Source organism: Sabethes cyaneus, chromosome 1 (genome assembly GCF_943734655.1).
Source record: "Sabethes cyaneus chromosome 1, idSabCyanKW18_F2, whole genome shotgun sequence".
Classification (NCBI taxonomy): Eukaryota; Metazoa; Arthropoda; class Insecta; order Diptera; family Culicidae; genus Sabethes; species Sabethes cyaneus.
Window position 1 is genome coordinate 138,617,550 of NC_071353.1, and position 25,830 is coordinate 138,643,379.

The 25,830-nt window shown below is 40.7% G+C and overlaps 3 protein-coding genes across 3 annotated transcripts; 1 reads left to right on the top strand and 2 right to left on the bottom strand.

Annotated features, from left to right (window-relative positions):
• Positions 1-13: 13 nt before the first annotated feature.
• LOC128746289 (trypsin-like) lies at positions 14-1,627 on the top strand. Its single transcript, XM_053843337.1, has 3 exons — positions 14-20; positions 698-1,493; positions 1,555-1,627. The coding sequence occupies exons 1-3, from the start codon at positions 14-16 to the stop codon at positions 1,625-1,627; spliced, it is 876 nt and encodes a 291-aa protein (XP_053699312.1).
• A 6,664-nt stretch (positions 1,628-8,291) lies between these two features.
• On the bottom strand, positions 8,292-11,176 carry LOC128746290 (acrosin-like). The gene is made up of 4 exons (XM_053843338.1): positions 11,137-11,176; positions 10,674-11,071; positions 10,073-10,611; positions 8,292-8,628 (listed from the first exon to the last, which is right to left on the bottom strand). The coding sequence occupies exons 1-4, from the start codon at positions 11,174-11,176 to the stop codon at positions 8,292-8,294; spliced, it is 1,314 nt and encodes a 437-aa protein (XP_053699313.1).
• A 6,068-nt stretch (positions 11,177-17,244) lies between these two features.
• LOC128732820 (sphingomyelin phosphodiesterase-like) lies at positions 17,245-19,275 on the bottom strand. Its single transcript, XM_053826224.1, has 3 exons — positions 19,161-19,275; positions 17,672-19,104; positions 17,245-17,607 (listed from the first exon to the last, which is right to left on the bottom strand). The coding sequence occupies exons 1-3, from the start codon at positions 19,273-19,275 to the stop codon at positions 17,245-17,247; spliced, it is 1,911 nt and encodes a 636-aa protein (XP_053682199.1).
• Positions 19,276-25,830: the final 6,555 nt, after the last annotated feature.

Sequence of the window (25,830 nt, forward strand, 5' to 3'; positions counted from 1 at the left end):
TCTAATTGGAACTATGGAATGTAAGTAACGATGATTGAACTGAGAAAAATTTAAAAAAAACTTATCTTACGGAAAAACGGTAGCAGTCAATCATGGATGACATCGATTGACAACCTAAACACCGCCGAGTGGACTAATTCAATTATCGAAAACAAGCCGCCAGGCAGACAAAGATTGCGGAACAGTTTACATTTTATCCAACATGTTGATCGTCGCACTAGAAGTGTTCGTTATCAATTTGTACTGATTTCGGAATCCGTTTAATAACCTCGAATATCTTTGCACTTTTTCTACGTCAATCAAACCAAGTCAAATGATGAAATTGTTTACAAAAAAACCTAGATTCGATGAGTCGAAGCGATGATTCAAAAAAGTGAACAAAAATTTACGTTCAATCTAAAAATATAAGTTTTTTAGGGGTTTTTTCAAAATATTTTGAGGGTTTTTTTTCTTTTTTATCATTGCGCAGCACGAGTGATTAGTATCACTGGATCGGATGTTATCTTTACCTTGTTATCAACATTAGCTCAAACCTTGTGATAGTTCGAGGACTACTGGGAATGTCGTCAGTCTTCGAGCAACCACGAGTAGAGGAAGTCGTCGAACGATGGCCAGCACACGTGGCAGATGGTTAATCGCAGGTACTGCAGGACATTAAGCAATCAATACGTGTTCCTTCATGTTTCATTTTTCCTAGTGCTACTCCTTCAGACGGTAGCTGCCCAGACGGAACTGAACCCTCTGATCATCGGTGGTACACCGGCTTTGCTGGGCGATTTTCCGGCCTACGTTGGAATCCACATCGGTCAACCGCAGACACTGTTCTGCGGAGGAACCATACTAAACACGAACCATATCCTAACGGCGGGAAGCTGTGTCCTGGACGGGCAAAATCAGCTCCGAGCGGCCAATCAGTTCGCGTTCCGAAGTGGGATCGTTGTCATCGATGCTGGCGCAGCCACCGGGGCAATTGAGCGCGTATTTGTCCACCCACAGTACAATCCGTTCACTTTCGAAAACGACATTGCCGTGCTGAGAATCGTTGGTAGTTTCAACTTTCCGTTGGTGCCCAATCCGAATATTGCTCCGGCCGAACTGCAGGATCGCATCGTAGCGGAAAACAGCGACTGCCAGGCGGTTGGCTGGAATTGGCAGCCTAATGTGCCCAATCAAGCTTTACAGCAGCTAAACGTCATTGTGCACCAACGGGTCGCATGTAACGCGCTGTTCAATGGCATGATTCAGAATTCGATGCTCTGTGTACGAACAGCTAACCAGAATCAGGCACTCTGTCTGCCGAACCGAGGTGGGGGGCTGTACTGCAATGGGCGGCTAACCGGGATCGTTTCGTTCGGGTTGGGATGTGGTACTAACACAACGGAAACGGCTACCGTATTCACTCAGGTTCGGTACTATCAGCCGTGGATCCTGCAGCAATTCGTGAGGACGGATAATCCGCCACCGGGAACGACACCGATGCCCGGTATCGGGGGGTAGGCTTTGACAGGTTTTTAATCCCCTATGTCGAGGTTAACACTGTTATTTTCATTTTAGTGGTTCGGCTAGTCTGCTCGTTTCAGCGGTAACCATTTTGTTTGCCGGGATTATGATGTTGATAATGCGGTAAGCAACAGGAAGCTGATAACGTGGTTGATGCCCGTTAGCAACTCTACTCAATACGACAGCATTATGTACATTTAAGTCACTTGAAAGGAAATATAATTATTTACAAAAACTCTCCAAACAAACAAGTTAGTAGATAGAAAAATCGTTAGAACGAAACAAATATTCAACAAACCAATTTTGTGATTAGTCACTGATTTTTGGTTTAGAATCTAAGTTTGTCGTCTTTGAGTTAAACCCTAGTATGAAAAGAAATAAAGCTAAGTCACGACCAATTGACAAAAAAATCAACTGCATAAATATTAAAACAAACTAAAAATTAAAACACAAGTAATAAATTCTTGAGCCATTTTTGTGTTATTTTTTCATTTATTATTGAATTTTTTTATTTTGTGTTTAAGCGATTTTTTTTTAGAATTTTTTTACTACTTTTGCCATTTTGGAGTGATTAGGTACGCTTTCTGTATCTGATTCTCATCGGTGACATTTTTCTGTCAAGTTTGTGGTATTTTAATTGTAATTTGTAAATTTTAATTGTAATTTTTGAGGTTTGCTTTTTTCAAAACCTTGCTTGGAACAGTCCAATAAGGATGCAAAATATTAAAAATAGGGGAAAATGAACAAAATGAGGCACTTCGCGGTGACAAACGGGAAATGGGTGGGCACCATGCGGTTCTCCAGAAAATTTTAAATAAGATCACCTATATTTAATAAGCCTGCAGGCCGTATCTTAATTGCGCCCGTTTTTTCTGTCGTTTTTGTCCATAGTGCAGTGCCTTAAATTATCGTTTTACGTTCACTAAATTGAAACACACCTTTTGCTCAGTGTAGACGATATATATTAACATGATATTCGATGCCATGCACCATGTGCGATGAAAAATTAAACTGCGCTAGAGTAATTCATCGCTCAAAATGAACACTAAACGCACAGAACAGAAGTGGAAGTCCGAGCGATTCGGCGATCAAAACTGGTAATAGAGTCTTTTTTGTTTTTATTTTTCTTTGGGAAGGTTTTTGCATAGAAGCAAATAACAGCAATATAAGCAGAACGCTCGCTGCCAATCGCATAGCAGCTTTCACATGCTTTCGTGTGCATTCGTATGCGTTCGGGTGTTTTCGTGGAAAAAAGTGACTCGCTACCGCCAGGTTCGCTAGTATCTGTAGAAAGTAGCATGTACGTGTTTGAATTTCTACTTCCACTTCTGTTCTGTGCTAAACGGCTAAACGCCAAACAATTTTTTTCATAACAAATTCTTGTTAGACGTAGAAGAACTCAATGATAGTTGTCACGCTTTTTCTGTCAATTCAACGATATCAACTTGAGAATTGATACTCATTTGATCAACTTGATATTGATACGCGCTGTTAAATCTAAGAAACGCTGTGCAGGTTTGTTGGATGAGATTAATTATGATTTTTGGAGGCATTAAATACGACATGTTCCAGGAAAGCGCACATTACAGGATATTGCGTTGTCATTGATAGCGCGTGAAGGAGATGGTGGACGATGCCTAAACTGCAAATATGCTCAGACTACTTTGGATGTCGGAAATTTCATTCGGCATTTTCGCAGTAAACATCCAATACACGCTCATATACACGGTCCGTTAAAAGAGATTGAGATTCGACACAAAAAATCCAAGGGTTATACCCAAGACCAAGACTGGTTGCCGTTGATAAACAGCTATTGATGGAATCCGTTCTCAAGCTGGTAACATACCATCACCTTACTTTGTCATGCGTCGAATAGGAAGGAATCAAACAGCTTTTTGATGCTTTATTGGATGCGGTTGGAGTAAAAATAAACCGGAATTGTCTGAAGCAGCACCTCTGCGACGTTGCCACCGAAATCCGTAAAGCTTTGACTAAAGAAATGGAAGCCAAACTAATTTCTGTTAAAGTGGACTCCACCTCCCGGTATAACAAGAACGTCCTTGGTATCAACGTGCAGTATGCCATAAACGGTTAGGTCGTAATCCGGACTATCGGTAAGTAAACTGAGAGAATTTACTTCATACCGAACTCCTTACCTAAGTGGCTAAAAGATAGTCTTCATTAATTACCTTAATGCAAATTGTTTCGCATAAACTATGTTTCAGGTATGATTGAAGTTATAGAAAGACAAACGGAAGCGTTTTTGAAAGATAAAATATTGGAAGTATTATCTTCATATGGCGTTACTATTGCGGAGATTTTTTCTGTGACAGTAGTTAATGGAGCCAATATGATCGCTGCCGTAAAGAAACTCAAAATCGAGTTCGACGACTTGATGTCACGGGAAGAACCATTTGAAATGCATGATGATGAAGTTGAGGATGAACAAGATTTGACTGAAGAGTTATCGATGGAGTTTCAAGAACAATTAAATTTAATTCGCTGCTCTGTACACACTCTTCAGTTATCGATATTAGATGTAGTGAAAAAGACATACGATTCAGTAAAAGAAATTACTGCAGCAGCCAAAAAGTGCAAAAACACAAAATAAGAAAACAAGTTATTATCAATCGATTTTCCTGTCAGAGGAAGCAACTAAAATGATTTTGCTAGAAATTGAGATTGACTAACTGAATATTTTCAATTTGTTAAAACAACCAGTTTTCGAAAATTGCAAAATTTCAATGGTCCGCTGATTTTATCGACCTATCATATCAATATGCACGATGAAATTAAATGCGCACATGCTGCAAACCAACGAAATTGCTTAAAATTTAATAAATATTCTATAAGATATTTTATTCTGGTCGCTATAAACCAAACCGTTCAGAGTGATCTGTCAGTAAATCTTAAACTTTTCTGCCCACGGATATATTTTCAAGTTGACAAAGCTAGCGAACTTAGTTAGTTTTGGCCTGAAAAGCGAAAAGCGAAAAGCTTTTTAAAATTATGGCGATGGCTGTCAAGTAACGAAAGCTTAACCGGTTTTATTGCTGCTTTCAGCAGAGCATGATACAACGACTTGAGCTTTTAACCTGATTCTTATAGCGGTTATGAAAACATTCTGAAGAGTGGGCCACTTGGTCAGAAAGCAGTTTTATAGCGGTCATCAGAAAGTTCTGGTGGTAGTTTTATTAGCGGTTTTATGAAATTGGTCATGAAAACCACTATAAAAACGTAATAAAACTTGGGATGTGTGCCAAGTTTGATGAATAATCGTCCAGGCATTTCGGAGTTATGGCCTCCCCCTGTTACGAATCCACCCCCCCCCCCCCCCCCCCTTTGTTCCGGAGTTATGGTCTCCCCACCACGGTGTTCAAAATACCGTTATTAAAAAATAAAATAGGCCATTTAACCGGAAAATGCCAGTTGGTTTGTATTGCCATCCTACACCTCTGAGCCAATTTTTAAAAAAATCGATCGACGAATTTTTGAGTTACGCCCTGAAGTTTTAAAGGGCAGATTGCTCGAATAAAGTAAATGGAAATCTTCAATGATACTTCCAAAATCAACGTAAATCACAGCCGGTATTGATTTTTTATGCAATATATGCCCATTGCCGACCATTTTAGGAGTTTTAAGCTGTATTGGGACTAACCGGAAATGTTCCGGATTAAGTTATCGCTGTGGAAAATAGCCAGTATCGAACATGAACAAATACTTATCATGCGACACCTCAAATTACGCCAGAATTTAAAAACTAGATCACTGACAGCCAGATCAACTACCTAGCACCACGTTGGTTATATCTGGACAAGTTCCGGGGACTTCCGGGAACACCCAGACAAGTGGCCAATTTCGTTCATGAACAAAAACCTATCGTGCGATACCTTAAATGACACTAGAAATCAATAACTAGTTCAATGGAAGCCAAATCTGCTATCTAGGGCTAGATTTGGTCATATCTGAACATATTTGGGGGACCCCGGAAACCCCTGGGAAATCAATAACACAATGTGATACATTTTTGATAATAAAGACATGTTCGGAATTGGCCATTATGGTTCTTGGTACTCAATTTGGCTTTCTAGGATCTATTTTAAAAGTTTTAGTGTGATTTAAGGTGTCGTATGATGAGTTTTTGTTCTTGTTCGAAATTGGTCATTTCCTAGGGTTTTCCGGAATCCCCCAAACATGATCAAACCTGAACCTAGATAGCAAATTTGGCTTTCATTGATCTAGTTATTGAATTCTAGGGTGATTTAAGATGCCGCACGATAAGCTTTTGCTTATGCACAAAACCGGCCACTGGTCTGGGCGTCTGGGCGGAAGTCCCCGGAACTTGTCCATATATAACCAACGTGGCACTAGGTAGTTGATCTGACTGTCAGTGATCTAGTTTTTAAATTCTGGCGTAATTTGAGGTGTCGCATGATAAGTATTTGTTCATGTTCGATACTAGCTATTTCCATCAGCGATAACTTAATCCGGAACATTTCCGGTCAGTCCCAATACACCGTAAAACTCCTAAAATGGTCGGCAACGGGCATATATTGCATAAAAAATCAATACCGGCTGTGATTTACGTTCATTTTGGAAGTGTCATTGAAGATTTTATTTACTTTATTTGAGCAATCTGCCCTTTAAAACTTCAAAAGGGCGTAACTCAAAAATTCGTCGATCGATGTTTTTAAAAATTGGCTCAGAGGTGTAGGATGGCCATGCAAACCAACTGCCATTTTCCGTTTAAATGGCCTATTTTATTTTTTAATAACGGTAATTTGAACACCGTCACCCCCCCCCCCCCCCCCCCTTCGTCAACCCCCGGTGCTGATTCCCTGATGTCAAGGAACATGTGTGCCACGTTTGATAAAGAACAGCCAAGGCGTTTCGGAGTTATCGCCTCCCCCTATCAGGGAGCCTCGTCCCCTTCTTTTTGTTAACCCTTCAGTGCTGATTCTCTTATGTCAAGGTTCCTTGGCATGCCAAGTATTGTGTGCCAAGTTTGATGAATAATCTTCCAGGCATTTCGAAGTTATGGCCTCACCCCCTGTTACGACCCCCCCTTTTTTGTCAACCTCCCAGTGCTGATTCTTTTATATCAAAGAACATGTGTGCCAAGTTTGGAGGAGATCGGTCGAGTCGCTCTGGAGTTATGGAGGAACAAACAAACATACAAACATACTGACGCTCACTTTTATATATGGATATAAGATAGAAGATAAGATAAACTTACGTGACATGATATTTTCCGGAACCGCTCAACCGATTTCAACAATTTTAGTATCAAATGAAATCTCTTGATGTTGCACAAGCTTTGGAAGTTTTATTGAAAACAATCAAGCAGTCCAAAAGTTATGCTTAGTAATGTGAATAATATTTTTTTGAAACGATGGTTCTACAATTGATGAAGGACGCTAGAGGAAAGTAATGAAAATTTTTGGAAATGGAGGGGAAGAGTAGAAAGGAAGGGGGGAGGGGGGTAATTGGTAGCTACGCTTAACAAGTTCTCGTTGTAACTCCTACCTTTTGACCAATGCTGGAAGGTGCATGGGTCGAACCAAGCTATAATCAGAGATTATAACCGGATTCGAACCCACAACACCCGCCAAGGCGTGTGACTCGCTGATACCCGTGTACCTTTGAACCATAGAGGCGCTGGACAAAAGGAGACTGCAAAACCCACTTATCAAGAAAGCGACGCGTCTGGTTGGGTTTTAGACGCACCAATTGCGCCTCTTCCTCCTTCTACTGTAGAAACCACCGACCGAGAAGTTTTAATCTAACTTGTTTTTACTTTCAGGATGACGACACTATGCAGGCCCTTACGACTTGCAAGGTACTGTGCGTGACGCTGTTCGTTTGTCAACGTGTTAGTCGCGATTCTCAGCGCGGGTTTTCGGAGAAAGGCTCCGTTCCTATGAAATTGACCATACTCGTGTTTTTAGTCTTTGACCTTGAAATGCGGTCGTTTCAAAAAAATATTAATGTTAATGCCTGACCGCATTTCAAAGTCAAAGAGTATAAAAAAAGAGTTTCGTCAATTAAAAATGTGCTTTTTCAAGGGATCAATTAGTCAAACGTTTCTCAGAGATGGCCAAACCGATTTATGCGCTACTTGGCATGTTTGAAGTGTGTAGTGTAGTGTACGGAGTGTTAACGCTTCCAGCACGAAACAAAAGTTCAAAGAATGTAATTTTCGAAAATTGCCAAAAAAAATTTCTTTAGATTTTGTCTCTATTTTGAAAGCTTTTGTATGGAAAATAACAGCGTATTTATTAAAAGCAAGAATACAATAGATTTACTTTAAGTAAAAATGCATAAAAATCTTAATTTTTTTTGGCGTGATTGAAAAAATCTCATTGTTTTATTGTTTTCCGCCCCCCCTTCAGTTGTCCAACATCGAAAGGACAAAAGCTTTATAAAATATTTGTAATGGCATTACCTGTATATAACTATACGCGGCTATGACGTAAACTATCTTGGAAAGGGAGGAAGTGTCTTCCACCTTTTGGAAGGCATCCACTGTAGATTTGATCTAAAGCCAAACCGCATGTTTGACAAGTCGCCTTTTGTCCCTCTGTGTACCTGTTAGCCTATTCAGAATTACTCCCTTTAGTAGTTTACCAAGCGTATCCAAGCGCCACATGGGCCTATATGCTGAAGGATCTGCAAGGAGTTTTTCAGGGTTCGGTAGCAGTACCAGTTTCTGTTGCTTCCGGGAATCGGTAAAGTTTCCTTCAACGATTTCTGCAATGAGGTCCTGAACATATCCGGGTTCTCCTGGATTGCTACTTTCTCAGCCTTCTAAGATTCGGAATCCCGTCTGAACCTGGGGCCTTCATTCCCTTCATGGTTTTTGCTAATTCGATCAGCTCCTCGTTGGTGGCTCGAGCTTCCTCTACGTGCAATCCTTCCGTACTTAGGTTTGAGGAGCTGCTTTCAAACCTGAGTGCTTTAACAAATACGGCCTTGCTAAACGTCACCGTTTTCCACCTCTGCTCACTTACCTGTCCCCTACATGATTTCTTCTGCATCCCTTTTCCAATGCGGTACCGAATCACTTGGTGGTCACTGTGGGTATATTCCTCGCACACTCGCCAGTTTGTAATCTCTGCCGCACCAGAGCTGCAGAAAGTGAGTTAATTCTAGCAACCACGAAGTCTTCTTCTATGGAATAGACCACTTCTAGCTACTACTAATCACACTTCGCTTCCAACTTCCAACACGGACTACAAAAGCAGTTGTTGTCACAGCGATTGCATCACAGCGATTGACGTTTATTTGCGTCACCTCCACTGTGTTCTACTAGCCGCTACTTTTTTAGAGGCCGGACATCTCGGGCCTCCCGTCTTGTGGTTATTGCCTTCTTGGGCAGGACAGATCAGGCATTTTGGTGGCTTCCTGCAGTCATGATCTTTATGATCACCTTCCCCACATCTTCTGCATAATTTGCTTCTATCAGACCTTGTGCAATTTCTTGCAATGTGGCCGAACTATTAGCACTTAAAGCCGGTCACTTCCGGTTGCTTTGAGATACTTAACGGACATACCGACTAACCCTCTTTAACTATAGCAGCCTTTAGTGCCTTGTTGGCTACTTCAATAGGAAGCCTAATGGAAGCTACTTGCGTTCCAAGAGATGCCTTTTTCATGCGGATGGTCATTTGGACTTCCCCCAACTCGCATTGCTCGTTCAAGACCAATCTGATTTCTTCCTCATAAGTAACTTCATCCAAATCTTTGCACTGGAGGGTTGCTTCCGGGCGCAGTGCTCTCATTTCCACCGCGTTCACTCATGGCTCTTTCAGGTAGCTCTTTGTAAGAAGAGTTACTAACCTGCAGAGTTCGAAATTGCCAATTCAAAAGCCCAGCAACTTTATGACAGATTGGTTGGGGTCACAGGAACATTGCATTGTCAATCTTCCACAGTTCAGCCGATTCCTCCGCAGAGGAATCTGCTCTACAATTACCAATTTGGTACGAACCTGTTTTAAAGGGTTGAGCACCATAAATAAATAATAATGATGAGCAGCGTTTATTTAAGGTGAAATTAGTCGTCATCGATTCTGCCAATTTCAAAAGCAGTTTTTTTGTTTGAAACAAAAATTCTGTTCATGAAAATATATTTGAAGTGTTCAGATTCGCATTCTTTTTGCAGTATTTACAATTTTACGAACAAAACTCCGCTTTTGGGCCCAAAAACTGCTTTCAAAATTGGGCTCTCGGACGAAAAGTTGATGATTGCTAATTTTCCGTTAATTAACATAGATAATAAATCAGAGAGGAAGAAATGATTACCGAACGAATTAAATCGATATTTTTCCATTTTATCAATTTATTTTCGTTGCTTGAGTTTAAGCTACAAGATTAAATGTTATGTCACTGCACATGTATTGTAAATCTGTATTGGTGTCATGAGTCATTCGAGGCATTCGAGATGTTATATTTATAATAATGTCATTCGAAAACATACCAACCATTGTTGAAACTGAACTAATTAAATTCAACGAGTGTTTTCACCAAAATACCAACTACCAGTAGGACACTCCCGACGGTGATCCGTTCAAACCGAACGGCTCCACTGATCACCTTACTGATCCATTTTTCGTAGTGCGCTACATCCATGTACACCCCCGGAAAATCGGGATGAGCACACCCGGCCCCGAAACTGACAACACCGGCGACTCGGTTGTGACAAATCAGTGCACCGCCCGAATCACCTTGACAAGCATCTCTACCGGGAGCACACGCACACAACATTCCAGCAGTTAGCGAGCCCTGATAGTTGAGGTTACAACGTTCGAAGTCGACCACGGCCAGATTTACACGTTGCAGCGTCGGACTGATGATTTGCGAGTGCTCCGACGTTACGCCCCAACCTGCCAGCGAGCAAAGCTCCCCACCGGGTGGAGTCCTGGAAACACGCAACGTTGGATACAGGGTGGCCGTTTTGGTGAAGTCACTGACCAGCCGTACAATGGCAATGTCGTTGTGTAGCTTTGCCGGGTGGTAATTGTTGTGAATTACAAGAAATTGTACTTGTCGAACCTGCCGGGATGGGCTTCCCATTCTCGGCAGAACGTTCAAATCATCAGCCATGGCTTGTATCTGGAAATAAGGGAGAAATTGGGAGTAGGACAGAAGTTGTGGTTCAATTGGTATCATATTACCGTTGCGGGGCTCCACGGGATTCCTTCGATGTTTGTCACGCAGTGAGCTGCTGTCAAAACGTGTCTCATAGTAAGCAAAGTGCCACCGCAGAAGTGTGCCGAGGTTCGGGCCATTTGTAGCGACACTTTCGACGGGAATTCTCCGACTGTGGCGGGCGTGCCGCCAATGATCCGCGGGAACCACAGTGCCGTTCCACTTTGGTCATAATGCGGATGCTTGTAGAGTGGAATCCCGGATTGTGATGGAGACTGCGTTACGTTCGGTTCCGATTGTGGTGGCAAATTTGCGGCGACGGTGGTAAATGGCATCGGCAGTGTGATGTTGGTATTGTTCAGCCAGGGAGGATTCGGAATGGTTACATTGGGGAAGGATACATTGTAGGCCATCGAAGAGGATCCTAGCGGATTGTATCACGTGAATTTGATAAAGAATCGACTAAAAGCTAAGAATTATCCAGCTTACCGATTGCCGTTGCAAGAAGCAAAATTTCCAACAGCGCCATGTCGAACGAAGTAAGTAGTCCGTGCCGTTGCTGCAGTCACCGGTGACTGGTTTCTGATTATGCAAGGGAATCGATAACCGCGGGAGGCTTATCAGGTGGACGTTTAGTGATAAGATATTCGACAGTCCAGAGCGAGTGAAAAGGTAATGTTGTATCTGCAGTAATGGTTTGAATCTTGGATAGGTAAATTGTATAAATTCAGGAGGTTGCGTCAGGCAGGTTTTCGCTATACAGCTTGAATAAAAAAAAACTTTTTTCACAACTTCGGCTTATGTACACTGTACATTGTACAGCCGTTATATTGAAGAAAAATAACAAAAAATATTTGTAGTAATAATAAAGTAGCCTTACCGTGTATAGTTGTACAGCTTGTCCTTGTGAGTCCTTGTGAATGCCGCAAAAAAGTTCAACTGTTCCCAGCAGTACATCTGCAAAACATTGAAAAGAGTCGAAATAAAGTGCCGAAAGAAGACAAGAGCCCCGGAATACCTGAGGTACAGATTTTAGCGCTGAAATCTCAATGCAACTGGTTGATAAAAAATTATTCCGGAAAACACTTGTTTTGGACAACAAAAGTTACTTCCCTCTTATGAAGACGCACATTCCCGGAAATGATCGACACTACTCCATGAATAGTTCTACAGAATCTCCGAACATCAAATACCAGTTTGAATATACATTTGAACAGAAAGTGATGCTGTACATTGCCATTTCCGAAAGAGGTATTTCTAAGCCATGGTTCAAACCCTGTGGCTTGGATATCCATTGAGATGTAAACCAGAACGAGTGTTTGAAGAAAACTTTGATCCCGTTTCTACAAAAACATCATGCTGATGGACAATAAGTGTTTTGGCCGGATAGAGGATCATCGCATTTCGCCAAAAAATACAATCATTCCTGAATACCCACTCGATCCTATTTGTACCCAAAAACCACATCTGCTTCAGTGTCTTCCAATCGCAGATTTTTTTCGGGATTTTGAGCTCCTTGATGTACAAAAATAACTAGAGAGCCAGGCATTGCAAACATAGAATTGGTAGAATCAAGAGATGTATTCGCAAAGTTGACATGACTGTAGGGAACATGTCAGGCTAAATGAATTGGCGAGTTAATGAATCTGGATCGATTGTATCATTTGTTTCAGTGCAACTGAAATACATGCATGCATACGACATTCTGAAAGTTCGAAAGAACGAGAGAACGAGCATACATTGTGTGATTCGAATCTCACTGGTTTCGTGAGACGAATAGTACAACAAAGAGGGAGATCGGAGATCGTCCGAGGTCCGAGACGAGACGCACGGATATGAGAGTATGAATATCGTTCCCGAAACGAGCGCGTCAGTTTTTGGACGAACGTAGATTTGGACGGACGTCTTTTGGTGCGTTGTGCGTATTTCGGAAATTTGGCGTAGAAAAACGACCAGACACTACATTGGCGCAGGTATCGCTCTCAAAGTGTGAGTATAGTTTTCTCGGCAAAATGTTGTGTGCTGAATCGTTACTGAGCTGCAGATTAGAAGCGGCTTTGTGTTGTAGGCGATATAGCATGTGGTATTGAAAAGTGAACGGATGCTTGTGCGCATCTGGTGACTTTTTAGACTGTCTCTAGAAGGTTATGAAAATGCGCCTGTGTGCGCGGTTTGAATGCCTCTGAGAGGGCTACGAGTAACGCGCTTGTGTGCGCTGGTTGAATGCCTCTGGGAAGGCTATAAAAATACGTTTGTTTGCGCTGCTTGAATGCCTCCGAGATGGCTACGAATAATGCGCTTGTGTGCGCTGTTTGAATGCCTCTGGGAAGGCTATGAAAATGCGCTTGTGTGCGCTGCTTGAATGCCTCTGGGAAGGCTATGAAAATGCGCTTGTGTGCGCTGCTTGAATGCCTCTGGGAAAGCTATGAAAATACGCTTGTTTGCGCTGCTTGAATGCCTCCGAGATGGCTACGAATAATGCGGTTGTGTGCGCTGTTTGAATGCCTCTGGGAAGGCTATGAAAATGCGCATGTGTGCGCTGCTTGAATGCCTCTGGGAAGGCTATGAAAATGCGCTTGTATGCGCTGCTTGAATGCCTCTGGGAAGGCTATGAAAATACGCTTGTTTGCGCTGCTTGAATGCCTCCGAGAGGGCTACGAATAATGCGCTTGTGTGCACTGTTTGAATGCCTCTGGGAAGGCTATGAAAACGCGCTTGTGTGCGCTGCTTGAATGCCTCTGAGAGGGTTACGAATAATGCGCTTGTGTGCGCCGTTTGAACGCTCTGGGAAAGCTATGAAAATGCGCTTGCGTGCGCTGTTGACTTTGATAATTTTAATGATGTTGACGATTTTGAAGATGATAATTTTGACGGTTTTAATTGCCAATATGCCAATATAATATAATAGGCGATATCAAAAAAGATGCTTGTGCGCGTCTGACTTTGTAAACTGCCCCTGTGAGGGCTACATCTTTAGCATTTCCAACTGCTTGCATGCATGATAGCATGAATTGTGCAATTGCGGGAAGGCAGAATCCGTTGTTGAAATAAGCTAGTATGCGTTGTTTGAGCGCCTCTGGGAAGGCTTTGAAAATGCGTTTGTGTGCGAATGGTGTGCCCTGAGAGGGACACCTAGTAACGCGCTTATATGCCTCTGCGAAGGCTATTTGTCACAACCATTTGATTGTGCAGACGTTAGGTAAATATCTATTAGTTATTTACAGAGGATGCCAAGCTTTGGTTTCTGTATATCAGTGCTACGATTCGAGTATTTAGGAAGGATTGATTACAAGGGACTGGCAACCCTATCCTTACTCTATGTGTTTGACAGTAGCCAACATCTACTGCCGGCGTGGGTATTATTTGCAAAAATCTGGCTAAGATTTGAAAATAATACCCGTCTGCCAGCATACTCGCTTTGCAGAGTGAAACGAACAGAACGTATAGCAGTGTCATGCTGTCTCATTTACGCAAATGGTTAGATGTTGACTGCATAAACATGGCTGCCTAGCAGACCTGTGATTGATTACGATGATAGCGATGACTTTGATAAGGTTGACGATTTTGATGACTGATGTTGGTCATTTTGATGATTTTGGTAGTGTTGAGAATATTGATGATGATGATTTTGATGGTGTTGAAGAAGTTAATAGGGTTAGTGATGTTGGATGATGCTGCCGTTGATGATTTTGAACGTTTTGAAGCTATGAGGTTTGAGGCGTATAATTTTGACGATTTTGTTGATGTGAATGGCATAGATGATTTTGATTGTTTTGAGTAGGATTGTGATAATATTGATGATGATGATATAGATAATTTGATAATGTTAACGATTTTGATGTGTTGATGATTTTGGTATCGATAATACTGATAATATTGATGATCTGCGTGGCATTAATCATGTTGATGGTGTTGCTAATCTAATACCGATTATTTTGATAATGTTGACGACTTAGATGATTATAATGATGTTGATCATTTTGGCAGTGTGGAGGATGTTGATGATGATTTGGATGATTTTCAGGTGTTGATGATTATAATAACGATGTTTTTGATTATGTGGATGATATTGATTCATTGATATTTTGAATTTGTTGTTGCTCATGATGAAAAGATGAGCACCAGAAAATGCTAAAAATTTTGATGTGTTCAAGATTTTTGTATTGTTGATGTTATTGATTTTGATGATGTGGATGGTGTTGATGATATTGATTATTTTGATAGTGTTGATCATTCTGATGATTTTGATGCAGTTGATGATTTGCATGATATATGATGATTTTGATAGAGTGGTAAATTTTTATGGCGTTAATGATGATGATAAAAAATTCTAGATCGATGCCCATTAAGGTAAAATGAGTCGTTTTTTTCATGACAATATATTTACTGTGTTCAGATTGACAAGAAGAATGCAGTGAATACATTTTTAGATACAAAACTCCTTTGTTGTGCTCGAAAACTTTTCGAAATTGGGCTTTCCGAAGAAAAGTTAATGACTACTAATTTCCCGTTAAGGACACGTCGTTTCTGATGTTGGACTCAGCGTGTTCGTTCGAAATTTCCTAATGAAATCTTTGCAGTGGTGTCGAGAATTTGCATGTAAATAATGCTTAAATGCCAGTGACTTCTACCGGGCTTTAGAGCCGAGAGTCTAAACGAAAAATTTGGCTGATTTTATATCTGTCATCCAGGTCAAAAGGATGATTAAAACCGGAAAGACTAAGGAAATTGATTTCGTGTCATATTTATCAATAGAGTAGGGGAAGGGGTGAATGTAGGGAACATGTCAGGCTAAATGAATTGGCGAGTTAATGAATCTGGATCGATTGTATCATTTGTTTCAGTGCAACTGAAATACATGCATGCATACGACATTCTGAAAGTTCGAAAGAACGAGAGAACGAACATACATTGTGTGATTCGAATCTCACTGGTTTCGTGAGACGAATAGTACAACAAAGAGGGAGATCGGAGATCGTCCGAGGTCCGAGACGAGACGCACGGATATGAGAGTATGAATATCGTTCCCGAAACGAGCGCGTCAGTTTTTGGACGAACGTAGATTTGGACGGACGTCTTTTGGTGCGTTGTGCGTATTTCGGAAATTTGGCGTAGAAAAACGACCAGACACTACAATGACGACCGTACCACGCTCCGGTTCCGACATCAAATAGAAGTTTCGCCGAACAGCCGAATTCGGACCGTTTTCAAATATACAGTAATTTTTTTTTTTTTTTTTTTTCAAAAATGAACAACGTATTTTTAATTTCAGTAAATTAGATCTTCTCCAAATATCTTTGTCTTTTCTTGTCAGCTTGAGAAATAAATTCCAAAATTTGTTTTAGATGTCACCCGCTATATTCGGGTTAGTGTGGATAAACTATTAGTGTTTTAGTTTTTGCTTAGGTCCAACTTAGGTTCGCCCTAGTTCCAACCGAACGGCTGTCAAAACGTTTCTTTTTTCATTCTGGTTGAACTTAGTTTCGCTCTGGGTTGAACTTTTTAGACGACGGGTTCGCTCTGGGTATTTTTACAGTGTCAACCCCGCCATGAGCAATACACTGACAACCTGAAAACGTTTATTTATTCTCCCGAAAATGTTGGTTTATTCAGTGGTCGAGTTGGAACTAACCCAGGTTAAAAAACAAAACGCTATATGAAAACGCTGGGTTCAAAAGAAACAAGTATTTGCCATTATGAACAAGAAATTAAAATTCCGCGACAAAAATATTTGCGGTTAAACAGAATGTCTCAGCTCAATGTGGTCTATGGAAATTTTTTGAATTAAAAAAATGATGCATCTTTTCAAGGGGTCGTCCAATATTTAGGTGTTACCTTAAAAACAATTTAAGCAATAACTTTTTGAGTAAATTTTTTTTCAACTTTTTTGTTTCAGAACTTTAAACATAAACCAATTTCAAGTATTTTTTCTGAATATATCAAACTTCTACCTTTTACCCATTTTCAGCAATAGACATTTGCTTATAAATGACCCCTCAAATCACATTTTTTCTAGAAAGGCCCCGTACAGAGTAAAAGCGACTGCGACGCGACGCGACTTCGCCCACATGTTGTTAAATACACAGTCTTACTTCGGGTGAAAAAGGGCTGCGCATATAACTACAGCAAGAAAAGTCGCGTCGCGTCGCAGGTAGCTTGCACTCTGGCGGTGCTTAATTTTTCATCCAAAGTTACCGAAGACCACATTGAGCTATGACATGCCGTTTAACCGCAAATATTTTTGTCGCGGAATTTTAATTATTGCCCCATAGTGCTATGGGCAGTATCACGAACGTAAGTTGAAAACAAACATTTAACGGAAATCTATCAGTCATTAACTTTTCGTCGGAAAGCCCAATTTCGGAAGCAATTTTTCGGCCCAAAAGCGGGATTCTGTTTATAAAAATGTAAATACTGCATTTTTCTTGCCAATCTGAACACAGTGAATATATTTTCATAAACAGAATTTTTGTTTCAAACAAAAAAACTGCTTTTGAAATTGGTAGAATCGATGACGACTAATTTCACCTTAATCCTGACTCAACTAGTAACCAGAATGAATTAAAATACATTTTTATTTTGCAGTTTCAATCATCTTTATTCACCACGATTCCACCGTTCATCTTCACTTTCGCGGAAAAGTGTAATCATTTCGTTGCATTTCGTGTCGTCATTGGCTTCGTTCGTCACGATGCTGCACAGATGCCCGAGCAGGCAGCTTCCGTCGCAGCCACGCTCCAGGAACGGGTCACCACGTTTCACTTTCAGCTCCCAGTAGCGGTGCAGATCAGTCGGATTGGAACCGAAACGTCGCGCCAACCCGTCCAGCGAAGCTGGCGATACGTTCGGGATGTTGAAGTCCTGCGAGAAGGAGTACAGATTCTGCCACAGTGGATCCCGCAGAGGGTGCAAATTGGCTTCCGTTAGGTTGAAGTAGAACGATTCGAAATCGGTGACTTCCTGTAGGATTCGTTAGAAATAACAGATCAGTTTCAGTGATGCCAAAATAGAAGGATCAACTTACGAAGGTTTGCGGGTTCACATAGTAGACGACGTAGTTTGGATTGTAGTTGCTGAACGGAACAACGCCTCCGGCGTTGAAGGCAACGTTGACGGCGTGCTGCGGATTGGCTGCCGAGTAGAAGATGTTAAACTCATCGGCGTGGGTGTGGCCATGGAAGTGAGCCGTAATCGTATCCCAGAAGCGATCCACAATGCGTCGGTACTGTCGAGACCAGGTAATAAAGGATGATCCAGAGCCGATCGGGATGTGAGCCAAAATGTGAACCTTTTCTCCTGCTTGTTCCGCTTGCAGGAGCGTGTCGTGCAGCCATGTAAGCTGATTGATTAGATAGGCAGGGTCGTACAAAACCCACCAGTTGAAGGTGTAGGCGTCGTTATTGTTTATGCTGATCACGCGGAAGCCTGGTCGAACCAGAGCGGTGTAGTATCCTCCGTGGAGGATAGTTGGACGTGCCGTTGAGGGCAGCCAGCTGGCCCACAAATCGGCTACCAGTTGGTAGACCCAACTGGGAGAGAACTCAGGTACGGTGATGTGGCTGGGAGCAAACACATTCGTTGGAGTTATTTCGTGGTTTCCCAGTGCACTGTAGACTGGTTTTCCCGCGAAAACTTCATTCAGTAGGTTGTTCACTTGGGTGATTGATCGGATGTTGCCTTCCTTTGTTGTTTCCCAAACTCCGTGATCGATGATATCGCCAGTGTGATACACGTAGGAAACATCCGGGTGCTGTTGACCAGCTTGTCGGACAGTATTATCGATCGTTCTCCATGGGGAACCACAGTCACGATAATCTCCCCACTCACCGGCACCGTCAGCCGGATCGGCTGGAACTCCCTGATTTACTCGACAACAGCAAGGTTCACCACAGACAGCATTGTATCCCGGACGGTAGTTCGGATCGTAATGCAAATCGGTCATATGAATAATTTTGAAATCGTTAGCACCCCGGCTTGGACCGCTCTTCGACGAGGTGATCGGTGTACCTCCCGGAGCAATGTTAATCGTCCAATCGAGAAATTCCGGATCTTCCAACACGCACGCACCGGATTGGAAAATAATTCCACAGAAAGTTTGAGCGGTGAGACTCGGTTTGTTGTCGATGATGTACAGGAAAACGTCGATATTTTTGTCGATGATTTTGACGCAGTTCTCCGGAAGTAAGATTTGCAGGGAATCACATGTGGACGCGGCTTGGTCGGCGATTCGCTGGCGGTCCCAATTCAGCACCCGGCGGTACATTAAATAGGTGGTTGCCAAGGCACGGCAGGCGGTGCATTCCGTTGTTTGATACGGGATGGGATGATCCTCGACCTCCAGCCGGAACATGTCCGGTTTGTGGCGTAGATATTCGAACATTTCCTCCAGTCGAGCCGACTTTTCACCACTTTCCGTGTATTTGAGATGCTCAGCCAGAAACTCCTGGGCGAATTGTTCTACCGAAATACGATTAGAAATCTTCCTTGTGTATTGGGTGTATAAAGTAACTTACCATCAAACTTTTTCTGCTGTTCAACCATCTTCTCATAGTTCCTAGGTTTAATCTGGTAGCCGTAAATGGCTCCGAGGAAAAATACCACCAAAACAAGACCCTTGAGGGAGGCCATTGCGCTCGAACGGGTTCGTTCCGTTTCACGGTCACTGCTGAACTAATCTTCCCCGTTAGACTTTCGCTAACTTCACGATACCCGAAGCCTATGCTCGGAGAAAACCGATTTCCAATGCCGCACCTCCGGCACCGTTTATATAGGCCAACAAAACCTGTTTCGTTGCGTTTTTTTTTGGTCTCGTTCGATTTCAAACTCATTTGCGTTATCATGATCTTGATACATGTCACCGAAGAGCGCACATGTGCGGCGATAACACACGATTTTTTGGTAATGTTGCTTCTTCTCCTTTTTCTCCGACACCAACCTGCGGCTCAGCTGATTGGCTGACCGTTGTCGATCAGATTCGATTAGAAAGGGGCCCGTACGAAGCACCTGTGGAAGAGAGATTATTTTTGGCCGTTGTTCCGTGTTTACATTTTTTTTTCCTCTGGTCAGCGAACATCGTCTGAGCGGTGTCCAACTGGAAAGCAATGACTGATAAGTTGGAAAATCACTGTCAAGTTTTTGCATTTGTTTACAATCAATGTTGGAATGAGATGAATTGCAAAAATTGGACTGGGTGGGGTGATGTTTTTAGAGTATTTTTGGAACTGATCTGAACATGATGACATGATTTAGAATCACAGTGTATGAAATTCTAACAAATATTCTGGATAGTTTTTCCGCTCACAGTGCCTTGATCTATGACGAATAATTGAAATGACATAATATCTTGTCGTCTAAGATTTATTGATTCGAAGCATACTATCGATCATCCAACCTTACATTATCGATAAGCTCGCGATCCAAGTAGGCATCGAGCGGAACATCAAGTGTCCAATAAAATAACACGTGAATCAGCCAGCCACGGACTATGGAGAATCACGTTAGCAGCACATTGTATCGCAGAAAGCTCTGCTATCAACAAAGCGATTAGCAACAAATCTTAATAATAATTGGTAAAGTGGCTGCCGACCAGAAGCAGCGGTGCAATAAATTGTTTGTCTTCTTATCCATCTACACATCGTACGATTGATTTGCCCTAACCAAACACTTGAGTTGACCCTTGAAGACCCAGGAATTTAAATTTTTTCCAAACCTAAAAACTTACAAACCAAACATTAAAATACGGCAATTTTTGTACTTTTTTGGCCTCTTCAGTCTTTTACGGAATTTAGAACTGGCTTTTTCAATTCACTCCGACGTTTCGACCACCCTCTCCCAATTAGCTAACAACGGGGAGAACAGTTAGTGTGTGAAGTTTGAAAAATTAGGTTCAACTATGATAGTAGCAAAGTTTTTCGAAAGGTTTTTTCACTAACAAACTGTACTAAACTGAGATAGACTACAACTATTAATCTTTTGCAGACGGCAGATATGCACAGAAAAACTTAAACATTCTTAAAATTAAAGATTTCTAACGACGAACTGAGACAACTGTAGGTACAATCTAAACAAAAGACATTTATAACTAAAACTAACATGACAAAATATTGTAGCTATCCTTGAAAAAGACTAAAATAAATAGTCGAAACGTCGGAGTGAATTGAAAAGGCCAGTTCTAAATTGCGTAAAAAACTGAAAAGGCCAAAAAAAGTACAATAAAAATTACGAAACTAACAGTCGACAGAATCTAAAGTATAAAAACTTCTTTGCCGCCCTAACATAAACTCAAATGCCTTCCAAATGTTGTCAAAACATCAGAACAATCAAATCCCATCCATTCCATACCATGCGAAATGCAAGGACAGTCCATTTTGCCCAGTTCACCCCTATATAGGGTAAATTAACCATAAGTGGACCATTTAGTACTTGAGTTGACTTCTACCATCAAATATTTTGTATTGGTAACGCTAAACACCCAACCGATGACGTTTACAATATTAGTAACTTTCGATTGAGCCTCAAATAATCTCATTTTATGTTGCAAACCAGTATATTTTATATATTTTTCAAACCAGATTGGAATGTTTGTTTTCCTTTTATGGACCCTTGTGGTTTACAATAGAGTAACGAGCGGGTCCATTAGAGGAATTCCAGGGTATATTGTATGGAGATGGTCCACTAATGGCGACATATTTTGCATTGTCAACCGTATAATGGACCCTCACTTGTTGAAAATGTCGATTTCAAGGCATTAATAATTAATAAATGCAGCTATATCTTTATAAACTGAAATGTGGGGTATGTTTAGTACTTTCTGTTTCATGTCATATATCCTCGGAAATAAGAATTACGAGCTAATAAACGCCGAAAATGTATCCGAGGTCCATTAGAGGTAAAGGGTCTACTATTTAATTAACACGAAGGCAAAAACAGTCTTCAGAAAAATATATATTTTATCATACAGAACAACTTTGGAGAACAGTTGAGAGCAATAAATAAACTTGACGCAAGGTTATCGTGCAAAATTGATTTTAAAGTGTAATTTTTAAGCAAATCATTATATCTCGCAACTAGTAAAAGACAGCAAACAGAAAAGTTGCTCATTTTAGTGTGTTCTGCAATTATTCTGAAGAAAAATTTTTTTTTGGGCGGATTAAAAAAACATAAGTTTGTATCTCCCTGATAGATCAATATAAGATTACCCTAATAGTTTGAAAAGATGCGCTGTATTTTATTGATAAAATTCTCTAAAGACACCATCGTTCATTCATCACGGTACTAAATTGATGACATTCAACTCTCTTGATATCTTTCAGATGTACTAGAGCTATTCGAGTTTATTCTCCTGTCTTTGAATTAGTTTTAATCGTTTTAATTAGGTTTTACTATGTATTTAGGGGTGAATTGGACAAAATGGACTATTCTTGCATTTCGCACAGTATGGAATGAATAAGGTTTGTTTCTTCTGATGTTTTCACAACGTTTGAAAGCTGTTTAAGTTCATTTCACTGGCGGCAAATAAGAATTTTACTGTTTAATTGGCTTTTATCATGATTTTTGGGGAAAATAGGGCAAAATGGACCACTTCCCGAAGTCTGAATAGGATGAAACCATCATCAATCGATTTTCTGCACTTTTTTATAGGAAAAGATAGGGTAAGACTGTCCAGAACGCAAAGGGGGGGTTAGAATGGCCCATGCTATTAATTGCTTAAAAACACGGAAAGTATTTGGTAAAACTATGAATGCGCATTTTATTTTGGTGTAAAACACGCTAATTCATAATTGTATAGAATGTAAAAGCATCAAACATAGCCACATCCAATAAAATCAAGCGATCATCTGCGATCTCATTCCACATGTAAGAAATCACGGGTTTCTCTTAAGCTTTTACCACTAGTCGGTATGCAAATTTCATAATAAATACAGTCTTTCTAATTAATATACTGTCATACTCGATGATTCATCACAAAAACGGCATTAACTATGCATTTTTTTCACATATATTGCAAAAAACTTCAAAATACAAAACAGGGGTAGAATGCATCACAGCGGGATCGAACAGTTATTAAATATTTTTAATTTGCAGTACATCTTTTGTTTCGGATTATTTATTAAAAATGTAGCAATATTATGTGTTGTATAGGACTTAGAATTTGCCTTAAACCTAATTGCACATTGTTTAACTTACAATATTTTATCACACATCAGTTGGAGGAAAGCAGATAATTAAATTTTATTGCCAATTATGTTGAGATATGAACCCATTGTATCCCAGCAAACAAGCGTTTGTAACAAACGCTATAACGAAGCTTTCGCCATTGCGGCAGCCTAGTTTTAGGAGTTTATACAACACGTGATTGAATGGTAAATTTTTTGGTTGCGTTTAACGCCTAGCTGGGCAAACTTGGTGCGTTTTGTCCACGGGCTTTGGCGTTCTGCCTCACATAATGATTTTGACTCTTGCCAAAAATCGTCAAAAATAACAAAAAATACTGGTTTTTGTTAGGAAATTTCACCAGGAGTTAGTGAAAAAAAGATTCCAAAGTCTTCTAGAAGTTGAAAAACGTGGAACAAACACGCCGTTGCTCTGCAAAATGATGTTTTGCTTAAGCGGTGCATTCTGCACCACCTTACCCTATATTGTAAGATTCTAAACCATCGGCTTCTAATTCCTGGGATTACGAGCTCCTTTTCGCCCATTGTTCAACGCCAGGCAGCTCCCAATACCGGACACAAAAAATCAGAAAAACGCATGTGTGACTTTATATTTTATAATCATTTATGAAAATAGAGATTTGCTTGTTTTTATCCACCGCCGCATTTTAGCTAATTTTCGGAACAGTATTATTCAAGCTTCATAGTTTATTTTATCACAAATATATTCAATTCGCTTAAAAATATACATAGCGATTGCCATTTCCCGCTACCGGAGACTAAGCCGTCTTCCAATGCCAGACAGCAAAATACTCAGAGCCGTAGCGTGACGTCGTAGCACCCATGGCACCCCCCGTTTCCTAAATCAGTGTTCCTTCCGAGGTTATTATTTTTGATAAGATTTTAAACCACCAAGCTGATTATGAACTTGCACCAAATTTTGGAACACATTTTTGACAAGATTTTGGACCAGATTCTGGACCAAGACCAGATTTTGTACTCGGACCAAATTCTATGCATGGACCACATTTTGGTGGACCTTGTTCCGATTCTGAATCACGGTTTTTATCAGATTTAATTTAGATGCTGAATCAAATCTTGAACCACATTTCCGATCAGATTTTTGGTCAGATTTTGGATCAGATATTGACCCATATTCTAGACCTGCATCAGACTCTGGACCAGATATTGGACCACATTTTTATGAACTAGATAGTGGACCGTATCCCGATTCTGGACCACGTTTAGGAGGACCTGAAGCAATCTTGGAACTGCATCAAATTCTAGATCAGGTGTTGGTCCACTTTTAGCAGATTTCACAAGATGTTAAATCATATTTTGGACCACATTTTTTATCAGATTTTGGACCAGTTTCTGGGCTTGGACCATACTATGGACCTTGCCTCGATTCTAGACCACATTTTTGATCAAATTTTAAACCACCAACCTGATCTCTAATATGATCAGGATTTGAGCCAGATTTTGCACCTGGATTAGATTGCGAACTACTTTGAAATCAAATTTTGCTACAGATTTTGTTACAAATTTAGCAAAAGTTTTGAGCTAGATTCTGAACCAGATTTTGGACTACATTTTCATTAGATCTCGGCCATATTTTGGAGCTGAGTCATATGTCGAACCTCCATCAGATTCTGGGCCAGATTTTAAACCAGGTTTTGGATATTTTGGACCACATTGTTTATCAGAATTTGGATAAGATGTAGGACCAGATTTTGGACCTGGACTAGATTCAGGAATGTGTTTATCAGATTATAAATCATACTTTGGACTACATTTTATATCAAATTTTGGACCAGATATTGGACCACATTCTGGACCAAATTCTAGACCCCAGCTTCTACCACATTTTTTATCAGATTTCGGACCAGATTTTGGACCAGATTCTGGAACAGGACCAGGTTATAAACCAGATTTTGAACCAAACATTGGTCAGGTTTTTTGGGACGCAGTTTTTTGATACATTTATAAACCACCAACTATTAGTATTATCAGCTGTTTTCAACTTTTGTTTAAGATTTTGATTTAGATTAAGTTAGATACTGAAACAAAATTTGAACTACATTTTTGACAACATTTCGGATTAGATTTTGAACCCAGATTCTTGACCTGGTCTAGACCACATTCTAGATTTTCATCATAATGTGGTCCAGATTTTGGACCACATTTTTGATTAAATATTAGACTGGATTCTGAACCTGAACCATACTGTGGACTTTGCTCCGATTATGGATTCTGATCCGATTAAATTCTGGACCAAAGTTTGAATCACATTTTCCGTCAGATTTGGGATCAGATATTGGATTGAACCCATATTTTAGAGCTGATCTGGACCACATTCTGGACCTGCATCAGTTTCTAGACCCAATTTTGGACCACTTTTTTATCAGATTATAACCAGACTTTGGGTAAGATTTTGGATCACATTTTTTATCAAATTTTGGTCCAAATTATGGACCTGGACTAGATTTTGGACGTTGCCTTGATTCTGGATGTTTACTAGTGTCTACTACCTGGAAGAACCTGGAAAAACAGGGATCCTCAGCGAATTTTATTTACTCTGGTAAAACCTGGAGTTCTCAGGAAATTTCACCCAAACTTATGGAATCCTTAAGATCTATCGCAATGTTTTCCTCACAGCACAGTACCCAGACTTAGATAACGACCCTAGCATCGATCTAATCCAAATCAGACATCTATACTGGACCCAGAGGATTACATCCCGGTCAATCCACTCACTTTAGCAGCCGAGAGCCGGGATGGCTCTTGCCGAATCAAGAATTCTTTTCCATTGTACTCGGTTCTGAGCTGGTTGGAGAGTAAAAATTCGATCCGTAGTAGCACGGGCCCCCATGAAACCCGCCTGATACTGCCCTACGGATGCTCTTGCTATTGGGGATAGACGACCAGCAAAATCTGGAAGAGCACCTTGTGAGCGGCGTTGACCAATGTGATGCCGCGGTAATTACAGCAATCTAGCCGGTCACCCTTTTTGTAGATTTGGGATCCTATA

Coding starts and splice junctions, on each gene's coding strand:
- LOC128746289 (XM_053843337.1), top strand. Junction 1,494..1,554: donor CCGATGCCCGGTATCGGGGG/GTAGGCTTTGAC, acceptor TTTTCATTTTAG/TGGTTCGGCTAGTCTGCTCG.
- LOC128746290 (XM_053843338.1), bottom strand. CDS start 11,176: ATGGCGCTGTTGGAAATTTTGCTTCTTGCAACGGCAATCG. Junction 10,612..10,673: donor TCCCGTGGAGCCCCGCAACG/GTAATATGATAC, acceptor CCTTATTTCCAG/ATACAAGCCATGGCTGATGA. Junction 8,629..10,072: donor GTGATCAGTGGAGCCGTTCG/GTTTGAACGGAT, acceptor CACTTTCTGCAG/CTCTGGTGCGGCAGAGATTA.
- LOC128732820 (XM_053826224.1), bottom strand. CDS start 19,275: ATGGCCTCCCTCAAGGGTCTTGTTTTGGTGGTATTTTTCCTCGGAGCC. Junction 19,105..19,160: donor ACAGCAGAAAAAGTTTGATG/GTAAGTTACTTT, acceptor GTATTTCGGTAG/AACAATTCGCCCAGGAGTTT. Junction 17,608..17,671: donor ATGTGAACCCGCAAACCTTC/GTAAGTTGATCC, acceptor CGAATCCTACAG/GAAGTCACCGATTTCGAATC.